Raw genomic sequence first — 13,090 nt, forward strand, 5'->3', positions numbered from 1 at the left:
CAGAACTTAAGGTGTTGTAATGTGAGTGTTATAAAAATAAGTAATACCAATTAAGATAATGGTAACATAGCAACATTCCCGCTATGAAAAGCCGCCTGCAAAGAGAGACTACTTCCGGGGGTGCACATGTGTGTATCTGAATGATTTAGGAGGTTGATCTTGCCTTTCACTAAGGCCGAGGTAGGGGATCTTGGGCTTAAAAAGGTTGGCGACCACTACTGCAAGGTAATTCTCATAAAATAATGCTTGAAGTAGTTATTTTTGCTTATGAAAGGTTCAAAAGACAAAGATCTAGAAAATTATAAGGCTAACAGTAATGAGCCTATGAATGAAATTAGGAGAGCCAGAAGGGGCCATGAAAGGGCCTTGGTGAGCAGGATTAAGGAAAACCCCAAGGCATTCTACAAGTATATGAAGAGCAAGAGGATAAGACATGGGAGGACAGGACCAGTCGAGTGCGAACAGAGGAGGTAGTGGGAGTACTTAATTAATACTTTGCTCCAGTATTCACTACGGAAAAGGACCTTGGCAATTGTAAAGATGACTTACAACGAACTGAAAAGCTTGAGCATATAGACATTAAGAGTATGCGCTGGAAGTTCTGGAAAGCATCAAGTTTAATAAATCACTGGGACAGGACAAGATGTACCCCAGACTACTGTGGGACGTGAGGGAGGAGATTGCTGAGCCTCTGGCAATGATATTTGCATCAACAATGGGAATGGGAGAGGCTCTGGAGGATTGGAGGGTTGGGATATTGTTCCCTTATTCAAAAACGGGAGTAGAGATAGCCCAGGAACTCATAGACCAGTGAGTCTTACTTCAGCGGTTGGTAAGTTGATAGAGAAGATTCTGAGAGGCAGGATTTATGAACATTTGGAGAAGCATAATATGATTAAGAATAGAAAGCATGACTTTGTCAAAGGCAGGTCGTGCCTTACTAGCCTGATTGAATTTTTTGAGGATGTGACTAAACACATTGATGAAGGTAGATCAGTAGATGTATTGTATACGGATTTCAGCAAGGCATTTGATAAGGTACCCTGTGCAAGTAAGGAAGCATGGGATCCAAGGGGACTTAGGTTTGTAGATCCAGAATTGGCTTGCCCACAGAAGACAAAGAGTGGTTGTAGACAGGTCATAATCTGCATGGAGGTCAGTGACCAGTGGTGTGCCTCAGGGATTTGTTCTCGGACCCCTTCTCTTCGTGATGTTTATAAATGACCTGGATGAAGTGGAGGAATGGTTTAGTAAATTTGCTGATGACACAAAGGTTGGGTGTGTTGTGGATAGTGTGGAGGGCTGTCAGAGGTTACAGTGGGACATTGATAGGATGCAAAACTGGACTGAGAAGTGACAGATGGATATCAACCCAGACAAGTGTGAAGTGGTTCATTTTGGTAGATCAAATATGATGGCAGAATATAGTATTAATGGTAAGACTCTTTGCAGTGTGGAATATCAGAGGATCTTGGGGTCCAAGTCCAGAGGACATGAAAAGCTGCTGCACAGGTTGACTGTGGGTATTGGCCTTCGTCAACCATGGCATTGAGTTCAAGAGCCAAAGGGTAATGTTATAGCTGTATAGGACTCTGGAGTACTTGCTCAGTTCTGGTCACCTCACCACAGGAAGGATGTGGAAACCATATAAAAGGTGCAGAAGAGATTTACAAGGATGTTGCCTGGATTGGGGAGCATGCCTTATGAGAATAGGTTGCGTGAACTTGGCCTTTTCTCCCTAGGGCGACGGAGGGTGAGATGTGACCTGATAGAGGTATATAAGATGATGACAGGCATTGATCCTGTGGATAGTCAGAGGCTTTTTCCCCAGGGCTGAAATGACTAACATGAGAGGGCACAGTTTTAAGGTGCTTGGAAGTAGGTAGAGAGGAGATGCAAGGGGCAAGTTTGTTTGTTTGCTTTGATTTATTTATTTATTTTTATAACACAGAGTGGTGAGTGCATGGAATGGGCTGCTAGCAACGGTGGTGGAGGTGGATATGGATATGATAGGGTCTTTTAAGACTCTTGGTTGGGTACATGGAGCTTGAAAACAAGGTACAAGCTTGAAAATAGGTACATGAAAAATAGAGGCTGTGGGTAACCCTAGGTAATTTCTAAAGTACATGTTCAACACAGCATTGTGGGCCGAAGGGCCTGTATTGCACTGTAGGTTTTCTATGTTTCACTGATTCTGCTTGACCTGCCTACGATTTCCAGCATTGAAGTAAACCTTATGCACCTTACTTGTTAACTTGTGGTAATGTTACTTCATTTGTTATGTTTGAGTTATACGCCATGTGTTGTGCACCTTGACCTAGAGGAACATTAGTCCATTTGGCAGTACAGTCGGCCCTCCTTATCTGCGAGGGATTGGTTCCGGGACCCCTCACGGATACCAAAATTCACGGATGCTCAAGTCCCTTATTCAACCTGTCTCAATGAGGTGGATCTTAGGACCCAGCAGAACCCAAGACCTTATTTAACCTGTCTCAGTGCGGTAGACATTAGGACCCAGCAGCAGAGATCTGAATCCGTAGTGCTTCTGTTCACGAAAATAATCATAACGATTGAAAATAAAGTGGAAATAATAAAGCGAGCGGAAAGAGGTGAAACGCCATCAGTCATTGGAAAAGCGTTAGGCTACATCGGTCAATGATCAGAACTATTTTAAAGGATAAAGTGAGAAAGGCTGTGCCCCGATGAAAGCTACAATTATTACTAAGCAATGCAGTGATTTAATTATTGGATTTTGGGTTTTTGATCCTCCACAGCAACCTGGCACGGTGGAGAGTGCACTTGGGAGCGATCTGTCACTAGATCGAACTCAGAAACTTCCGTTCCCAAGCCTGGCGCTGAAACATACATTTTAAAGTGTTTGATCTGCTTAGAAAGGTAAATATACTATATACGAAGACAAGCGTTTGACTAACTGACGCTAAATAATACTGGATGTACCTGTTCCGACTTACTAAGAGAACTTCCGATTTTTTTCAATCCCGATCCACGATAACCCACGCACATCCTCCCGTATACTTTAAATCATCTTTAGATTACTTATAATACCTAATACAATGTAAATGCTATGTAAAATAGTTGTTATACTGCATTGTTTAGGGAATAATGACAAGAAAACAAGTCTGTACGTGCTCGAACAACAAGTGCTGGAAGAGCACTTCTGGGTTTTTGCAATTCGCGGATAAGGAGGGCCGACTGTATTCCATTCGGCAGAATATATATAAACGGTTTAAATGACAATAAGCCTGAACAATAGCCATTCTACATACCTGTGAACTGTCTATATTTTGTGCTTGAGATTTCTTCAAAGCTTCATTCTCTTCAGTCAAGAGAGTTAATTTTTGTTTAGCCTCCTCAAACTTTTGCAGGACACACTCCCGTTCTAACTTCTGTTTCTCACACCAATTTGTAAGTTCTTCATAGCGTTCCTTCATGGTGTGGTTTGTTTGTTTAATGGCTTCTGCAGGACATAAATTAGTAATGTAATTAAACAGCATTTATTGAATGTAATTAGAAAGATATTTCTGCAAACTTGTGGAAACAAAGCCACAGTTTTGCAAAACCCTGATTCGTAAAAAATTAGTTTAGAGCAGGGTTTCCCAACCTGGGATTCACAAAGCACTCGGTTAATAGTAGGGATTCAGGGCATTAAAAGGGTTGGGAACCCTGGCTTAGAGGGTTCCCTGATGTTGTAAAATAGTAACAAAAGAAAACTATCAAATGAAAAGGCACTGATTCCATCACCCACAAACTCCTTTGAAATCCACTTCAACTTTTGCATAAATGCAAACTTATGAAGTTTTATAATGCTGTACAAATGCCAGATCAAAATCGATACAGAACTAAACCATATTCTGGTGTGTACACACAAGTTCAAAAAGCTACCCAGTTACCTAAACTTTGAAACCAGATTTTAGGGTGGAGAGTGATTAAAACATTGACTGTTTATTCCCTCCATATAGCCTTTTCACCATGACCCAATGAGTTCTTCCAACATTTTGCGTGTTGCTCTACATTTCCAGCATCTGCAAAACCTCGTGTTAAATGACAGTTTTCTCATACATGTTGTCTGAACCAAGTACTTAAAAAGTATTATTTTTGTATAGAACAGTAAAGCAAACTGATGATTTTGTCATCTTTTCAAAGCAAAAAGTTCTACAGAGCAATAGCTGATAGTCATTTGAACAGTATTTTTTCAGGGTCAAGTAAACAAGCAACCTTGTGACTGATGCCCAACTAATTTGATAATAAAGGAACAGAAATTCTTGAAGGATAATGGCCATTATATTTTAAGATTTTCACACAAGATTAGCTTTATTTGCCACAATATGTACATCAAAACACATTGTGAAATGTGTCATATTTAAAATCAAATCAGGAAGTATTTGCAAGAGACATCCCGTAAATGTCATCATGCTTCTGACTCCAACACAGCATGCTCACAACTTACTAACCCTTCGGAAATGGAGCACTTGGACCAAGTGGTCATAGGGTGAATACAGACAGCAGCAAGAGTCAAATCCTGAGGATGATCACTGGTGCTGTAAAGTGATTGTGCTAACTACTACACTATTAAATCCACTCCTCCTTCCCCCACCCCCCATAACAACTTCACCCAGTCTATTCACTTGCAGATTTACCTATATTAGCTTAGGCCATCCACCAGGATTCCACATCAAAACCACTGCACTCAATTTTATCAACTGAGGACTTCAGCTTCTGTTTAACCAGCAGTTATAACCACACAATGTATAAAGACTTCCATTCTAAAACTATTTTAGATGCTTATGCTCTTTTAAAAACAACTTAAAACATCAAATTGTTAAGAATAAATGAAATAGCCATGGCCGATACAATCGCCATCTTATTCAGAGGTACAACACGGAACAAGCCCTTCTGATCCAATCAATCACACCACCCAGCAACCTAACCCTATTTAACCCTAGCCTAATCACAGAACAATTTACAACGACCAATTAATCTATTAATCACCAAGACCAAGGAGATGGTGGTGGATTTTAGGAGACCTCGGCCTCATACGGAGCCAGTGATCATTAATGGAGAATGTGTGGAGCAGGTTAAGACATACAAGTATCTGGGAGTGCAGTTAGACAAGAAGCTAGACTGGACTGCCAACACAGATGCCCTGTGCAGGAAAGCACAGAGTCGACTGTACTTCCTCAGAAGGCTGGAGTCATTCAATGTTTATAGTGAGATGCTGAAGATGTTCTATCGGTCAGTTGTGGAGAGCGCCCTCTTCTTTGTGGTGGCTGGGAAGGCAGCATTAAGAAGAGGGACGCCTCACGTCTTAATAAGCTGGTAAGGAAGGCGGGGTCTGTCGTGGGCACAGAACTGGAGAGTATGACATCGGTGGCAGAGCGGAGGGCGCTGAGTAGGCTACGGTCAATCATGGAAAACCCTGAACATCCTCTGCACAGCACCATCCAGAGACAGAGAAGCAGCTTCAGCGGCAGGTTGCTGTCAATGCAATGCTTCTCAGACAGGATGAAGAGATCATTACTCCCCAACGCCATTCGGCTCTACAATTCAACCACCAGGGGCAAGACATGTTAAAGTGCCGGGGTTAGGACTGAGCTTAAGTTACCACTCAATGCACTTTAACTATTTAAGAACTTTTTAAAATCTATTTATTAAAGCTTTTTGGGAGGGTGATTTTAGATGCATATCATATTTATATTGAGTTAAATACTTATGTAATTAGTTTTGCTACAATAAGTGTATGGGACACTGGAAAAATGTTGAATTTCCCCTTGGGGATGAATAAAGTATCTATCTACTAACTGGTTCATCTTTGGGATGTGGGAGGAAACTGGAAACCCACATGCTCATGGGAAGGAAGCATAAACTTCGTATAAACGCCGTTGGAATTGAAATCCGCACACCAAGGTAATGCCGCAAGACATAACAACATTGCGCTAACTGCTACACTACCTTGGCGCCCATTAAATCATTGTTTCACCGACTCAATATCCCACAGCTCTATGGTGAAATAATCATCCTTAATGTGCACACAGCTGATGCAAACATACATTGGATAATTTCTATAGTTAAACTGCCCAAGAGCAACAATGACTTCTATTAAAAATAAATGAGCCTGACATGTTTCAGCTCTTCGATAAACGACCAAACTGAAAAATAAAGTTAGATTAGCACATTCATTACCAGAATAGCAGAACAAAAGTCAGTAAGTCTTCCAATAAATATCATCTTAAATTTTATGATCCAATTAGCCTTCAGCATCAAGATCAGAAACGTGTCTGCAAATAAAAGGCAAGTCATAACAACAGAGCACCTTTTAACTCATTGTTCTCTTTAATCAGTTCTTCCATCAACCTCAGCGTTTCTTCCGGGGTGCAGGTATCCAAAGAATGGGGACCATTGATGTTCGCGGTGCCGTTCACAGCCTGCAGGCTGCCATTGTGGTTAGTAGTCATCGTCGCTTTGCTCTACTCTGAAAGGAACGTTCAAAAATAGAAAAGTGACTCCACTGAATCGTAAATAAATAAGGACTGACAGGCAGCACAAGACGGACAAGGCGATGACGCAGCAGAGTTTCTTCCAAACAGACGCAACATGAACTCCAGCTGAACCGACCTTCCCCACCAAACCAGCAGTCACACTCTACAGTCAGGCAGGAGCTAAACGTCCGCATGGAACAGTTTTATTGTTAGGATTGTCACACAAGAGGAGAGCAGAGAGGGAGAGAGTTCCCGAGGCAGAGTTGAAGTTTCAGCCCGAGCAGCCACTTTCACTTTCTGTTTCTTATTACGCAGCGACACTCCGGCCGACCGGGGAAGGAAAGGGGCTAGAGGCGGTACCGAACACGCACCCCCGCTCCCCACCCGTCCCGCAATGTCGCTCCCTCAACCGGGGGGGGGGGGGGAGAGACAGGAGGACGAACCCCAAACTCCACTCCCGAGGAGGACCCCGGCCACCGAACACCGCCACTGTGACCCGAGCCAGGCCCGCCCGCCCGCCCTCCGTACACCGCCACCGAGCCGCTCACCCGCCGCTCCGGCCGTCCGCCGAGCCAACGACCCGAAGCCGACCCTCCGCGCACGCGCACACACGCCACGCGACGCGACGCGACCCGACCGCCGGTCACGTGCCGGGGGGAGGGGCGCGGGCGCGGGCGCGGGCGCGGGCTCGCTCGTCGCCGCCGCGGCGTCCGGGACGGAAGCCGAGCAGTTTCACAACTTCCCGCAGTTCGCCCACCCCTCATCCATCCATCCAGCCAGCCAGCAAGATTGTTCTCCGTGCACTCTGAAAAAGTTTTAGGGTGTTTTTGGTGACATACCAATTCTCCCCAGATTTGGGGAGATCTCCTCGGATAAGCCACCGTCTTATCCTCTTTATAGCTGCATCGATATGTTAGGACCAGGTTAGATCCTCAGAGATGTTAACACCAAGGAAATTTGAAATTGCTCACTCTGATCCTTCTACGAGGATTGGTGTTTGTTCCTTTGTCTTACCCATTCTGAAGTCCACAATCAGCTCTGAGGTCTTACTGACATTGAGTACAAGGTTGTTGCTTCAACACCACTCAATTAGATGGTACATCCCGCTCCTGTTTGCCATCTGGGATTCTGCCAACAATGGCTGTATCGTCAGCAAACTTATATATGGCATTTGAGCTGGGTATACAAGATATTAAGAGGAACAGACAGAGTGGACAGCCAGTGCTTTAAGATAAGGGGTGGGTGTGGTGAACTACATATACCTGTCTGGACACGCCCCCGCTGACTGCTCCTGTGGCTCCCACAGACCCCTGTATAAAGGCGATTGGAGGCACTGCTCCTCCCTCAGTCTCCAGGATGTTGTGTGGTGATCTCTTGCTGCTCTCTTCCAGTGAATGAAAGCCTATACCTTGCCTCACGTCTCTGAGTGTTATTGATGGTGCATCAGGTGGGAAGTTCAAGGGGGATATTAGAGGAAGGGTTTTTACTCAGAGAGTGGTTGGTGAGTGGAATGCACTGCCTGAGTCAGTGGTGGAGGCAAATACACTAGTGAAATTGAAGAGACTACTAGACAGGTATATGGAGGAATTTAAGGTGGGGGGGATATATAGGAGGCAGGGTTTAAGGGTCAGCACAACATTGTGGGCAGAAGGGCCTGTACTGTGCTGTACTATTCTATGTTTTATGAGCTGTACTTAGCCACACAGAAGAGGGAGTAGAGCAGTGGGCTAAGCACACAACCTTGAGGTGGTGCCAGTGTTGGTTGTCAGCAAGGTAATGATGTTACTGATCTGTACAGATTGTGGCCTTTCGGTTAGGAAGCCTAGGATCCAGTTGTAGAGGGAGGTACAGAGGCCCAGATTCTGTAGCTTTTCAATCAAGACTGTAGGAAGGATGGTGTTCAACACTGAGCTGTAGTCAATAAACAGCAACCTGACATAGGTATTTGTTTTGTCCAGATGACCCAGGGCTGCATGGAGAGCCAGTGAGATCCACTCTTACACTTTTTTTGGTTCTAACTGTATTCTATCTTGTATAATTTCTATTTGCTTTATGATTTTCTTTTAAATGTTGTGCCTTTGCTGCTATGTGCCTGGAATCTTGATGCAATGCTAATGGCCCAGCGTACGCAGTGGTCCTGATAAATATCTCTGGTGGCTGGAAGGGAGACCCTGATGATCCTCTTGCAGTCAGATGTTACAATTCCCAATGGTGATGCTGCTGGTTAGGACACTTTTGATGGCGTTCCTATAAGATTGGTTTGAATAGGGGTTGGTAACGGGGCAGGAACTTCACTTGTCTTGGAAGTGGAGATGCTGCTGTGCTTTCTTAACCAAAGAGACCATCCATTACGTGCACTGTCGGAAACTTGATGCTCCTAACTCTCTCCATGGAGGAGCCGTGTATGTGCAGTGGGGAGTGGTCAGTCTGCACCTTCCTAAAGTCTACAATCATCTCTTTGGCCTTATCCACATTGAGAGTCAAGTTGTGCTCGCACCATTCTACCAGCTGCTCTACCTCCTCTCCATAAGCCGTCTTATCGTTGTTGCAGATGAGGCCAACCACTGTTGTGTCATCAGTGAACTTGATGATTCAGTTTGAACTGAGTCTAGTAGTGTGAACTACTGTGAGGCACCTGGGTTCAGCGTAATGGGGCTAGAAATGTTTCTGCCAATACAGACTGACTGTGGCCTTCCTGTCCAGAAGTCCAGGATTCAATTACAGAGCAGTGTTGAGACCTAATGAGGACTGTTGGTTGACCAGCTTCTGAGGGATAACCTGTTTAATCTCACCTCATAGCTCAACTCCTAGCCTATCTGGTTACTCTGGATGACTCTTTTTGTTTAACCTAAATTCCATATTTGTTTGAATGTTAAATTCGTAGCTGCAGGGTTGGATTCAGTGATCCAGAAATTCCTTTTGCCTGACAGTCATTTGTGTAGCTTTTCATTGATTCTATTGCATTTCTTTGTTCTACTGTGAATGCCTGCAAGAAAATGAATCACAACATAAAATATGGTGACATATGCATACATAGATAATAAATTTACTTTGAACTTACAGTTTTGAGTAGTAATCTTTGCTGTTGCACAATACGTTTCTTTTAAGACTGCTGTAAGGTTGTCTTCAAATGGTCACTTTCAGTAAGTCTAAATTTAATTACTTTCTACCTCAATGGGTGATAGGTTTCTGCTGTTGTCAAAAACAAGACCCTCCAAATCCATTGCCAAGAAAAGCAAGCCAGCCTCAACATCCTCTCCTAAGCCAACAAATCCAACGCTGAGGCCTTAATTTGTCTCCTTGTTGTGGGACACATCATTCACTTGCCCAGAACCACAGTACCAAATCAGGCACACTGCTCTGAGCTAATATAGACAGAGGAAAAGGTTCGAGAATACCCTTTAAGATTCACTGAAAAATCGTGTCATTCTTCACTGACTCGGGAATCCTAGCCCATGACTCCTCAAATGTGTTCATCAAGAGCCAACAGAGTCATCTGCTCTATTAGGCACTGGGGTCAGAATCCATTGGTCCTACATTGGCCCTACTGTTGCTAGAGAACAAAGAGTGGTCCTTCCACTTTATTATCTGTCTGTCTACCTATCCATCCATCTGTCTATATATCTATCTGCCTATCTGTCATTCTATCTTTACATCTGTCTATCTAGCTATCCATCCAACTGTCTATCTGTCTGTCTTTCCATCCATCTGTCAGTCTACTTGTCTGTCTACCTATCTATCTATGTTTACATCTGTCTGTCTATCTATTTATTCATTCGCTCATTTATCCATCTGTCTGTCTATCTATCATCATGTTATTATTTATGCCCATCACCCCTCTTCCATTTGCTCATCTCCCCTCCTCATCTTGATCCACTTATCACCTGCCACCCTTTCCCTTCTCCTCTTTATACTGGCTAGCTTTCAGAATAGATGAGGGCCATGACCTGAAACATTGACTCTATTTCCCTCCACAGATGCTGCCTGTGTTCTTCCAGCGTCTTATGTGTTGTTTGCTCTTTATTCACTTAACCGTACTGCACTTTCTCCACTGCATCTATTCTGCATTCTGCTTTTTTTCTACGTTCTTGATACACTTAAGTATGGAATGATCTGCTTGGATAGCACATAAACTGACGTTTTTCACTGTCTCAAAGTCCAAGTAGAGTTTATCGTCAACGCACAAGTACATATGTACAAAGGCATAATGAAAAACTTGTCACAGCATCACAGGCACATAGCTTTAGACACATAACAAGAAGAACATACATAGATTATACAAAATTACACAAGAAAGAAGACAACCAGGAGAAATAAAACATTGTCCACTGTCAGGCCAAAGTGGTCTAGTAATGATATACTGGGGTGATAGGGTGATACCAGTTGGTTCGATACGCTTCTCGATCCTGCCATCAGGAAGAAGGTACAGAAGCCTCAGGCCTCAGGAACTGTCACAACCCCTCAACCACCAGGCTCTAGAACCAGAGGGGATAACTTCACTCACCCCAATACTGAACTATTGACTCACTTTCAAGGAATCTTCATCTCACGTTCTCGATACTTAGTGCTTATTTATTATTATTGTTATATTTTTATCTTTTTCTCAGCTCAAGCTGGTAAAACTCGAGGTACGGACATAGCCAAGCACAATCATTTCTCAATTGCTAGGGACTTCTGAATTATTCTATTGGTGTTTAGTATTTGAGGCTTGCTGGAGATTTACGTATATATTACTGTGTAGCCCTAATTGTTTAATGCTATTGTAGAGTGGCCTTGGGATTATACCGGTTGTAGATATTACAATTGGGACAATGCATACCCTGTTCGTGTTCCATAGTCTTTCAATTTCCTCTTTTAATTCAGCATATTTCTGGTGTTTTTCACTTACTGATTCCTGTATGTTATGTGGTTATGTGTGTTTGGAATGGCTATATCTACTAAGTAAGTTGTTCTAACTTATTTATTGTATAATATTATGATAAATGGTTATTATAGATTGCCCCGTCTAACAATAGATCGGTTGTAACATAATTTGTAGGATGCTGTCTCTCTAACTGGATCAGGCTTCTATCTATCTATAGTAAGGTATGGCGTCTTTTATGAGTTTGTCTTCTAAAGCAAGATTTTGGTGAGTGACGTTTGTCACTTGATTATGCCTGTGTAAGTAATCGGATTGAGTTAAACTGCTACAGGATCCTGTAATGTGCTGGATTGCTACTATTATTACTTTTTTTGTTTTCTTTATATTTACAGTAAATGCCCACAAGAAAATTAATCTCAGGGTTGTATATGGTGACATATATGTACTTGGAAAAGGAATATACTTTGAACTTTGACCTTTGGTTGAAGGGAAGTAGCTGTTCTTGAACCTGGTGATGTAGGACTTCAGGCTACTGTAACTCCTCCTGATGGTAGCTGCAAAAATCTGGCATGGCCAAGACAATGGGGATCTTCGATGCTGGATGTTGCTTTGTTGAGGTAGCACCTCCTGTCAATACCACTGATGCTGGGGAAGGAGTGCCAGTGATGTATTGTGCAGACTTCTCGACTCTCTGCAGCTTTGTATGTTCCTGCATACTTGAATTGCAGTTCCAGACCGTGATGCAACCAGTCAGGACATTAGTCCATGTTTTCTATTAGGGAAAGGTTGAATGGGTTAGGTTGGAGAAAGACAACCTCTTGCCCAACCTCAGTGGAAAAAGTATCATGTAGCACATTATGGAAGCGTATGCAAATACTAATCTCTATTTCACTTTTAAACTTAACATTCAGTCAGTCAATCTACCATGATATTGTCTTTATCTTTCACAAGCTTTGTCACAAACAAAAAGTCAAATTCCTGCAAAACCAGATCCTGTTATTCAAAGTGGTGTTTGGTCAACCGTTGTCCCTTTTCCACTTCGAAACAGAACACTTAACTATCACGTGCTCAGCATGTTTACCAGCTCGGCTAAGGCCTTCATAGACCCCCTACACAGGTTCTAGTTTATCACCAATGTTTTCCAGACTAAGCCCATTTGCTGAACTTCAAAACTCATTAATTTTATCTTCAAGATCTTTAATTCTATCAGTTTCCATACTAACACCAGCAGATGGCCTCTCCAAATCACAAACTTGAACAACATCACCAAGTTGTTTATCTTTAAATTTCAAAACAAACTGTAACAGAATAGCAGGCACCTTGATACCAGACCACTGTCCCTTCAGCATGGTCAACAGTCCTGAAACCACTCCAGACTTTAAATTTACCTTATTCAAAAGTCCAGTAACACTTTTCTCAATATCTTCACTAAAATTCACCTCACCAGCTTTTATCTCATCACTAACTTTTAGAACACCTTCTAACACAAGTGACTGAGAATCCTAACTTTCCGCTGGTACCAGGGTTAACCCCTTATTCACTAAACCAAGTCCATCTGACACAAAAGGACTGCACTCCTTTTTAACCAAGTCAGCTACCTCAGAACTTTCCTGAGTCTCAACACAAGGTTCAGTACCCTGTGAATCCACAGGTACCTCAACAACCTGAACACAGGCAAACGGGACATCTGCCTCTTCTAGGCTTTCAATACCAGTCCCAGCTTCAAATTCCA

At 42.9% G+C, this 13,090-nt stretch overlaps 1 protein-coding gene across 5 annotated transcripts in view; it reads right to left on the reverse strand.

Moving 5' to 3' along the window:
* Positions 1-13,090, reverse strand: part of optn (optineurin) — a 61,854-nt gene that overhangs the window by 36,339 nt on the left and 12,425 nt on the right. For 3 of the 5 annotated variants that reach the window (XM_059987282.1, XM_059987281.1, XM_059987278.1), the window contains exons 1-3: positions 7,046-7,177; positions 6,332-6,490; positions 3,288-3,478 (exon numbers count right to left, since the gene is read on the reverse strand). In XM_059987282.1, coding sequence (XP_059843265.1) covers positions 3,288-3,478; positions 6,332-6,473 — 333 coding nt within the window. In that variant the 5' untranslated portion in view covers positions 6,474-6,490; positions 7,046-7,177. The other 2 variants (XM_059987280.1, XM_059987279.1) reach the window with 2 other exon arrangements.

Source organism: Hypanus sabinus, chromosome 13, assembly GCF_030144855.1.
Source record: "Hypanus sabinus isolate sHypSab1 chromosome 13, sHypSab1.hap1, whole genome shotgun sequence".
Taxonomy (NCBI): Eukaryota; Metazoa; Chordata; class Chondrichthyes; order Myliobatiformes; family Dasyatidae; genus Hypanus; species Hypanus sabinus.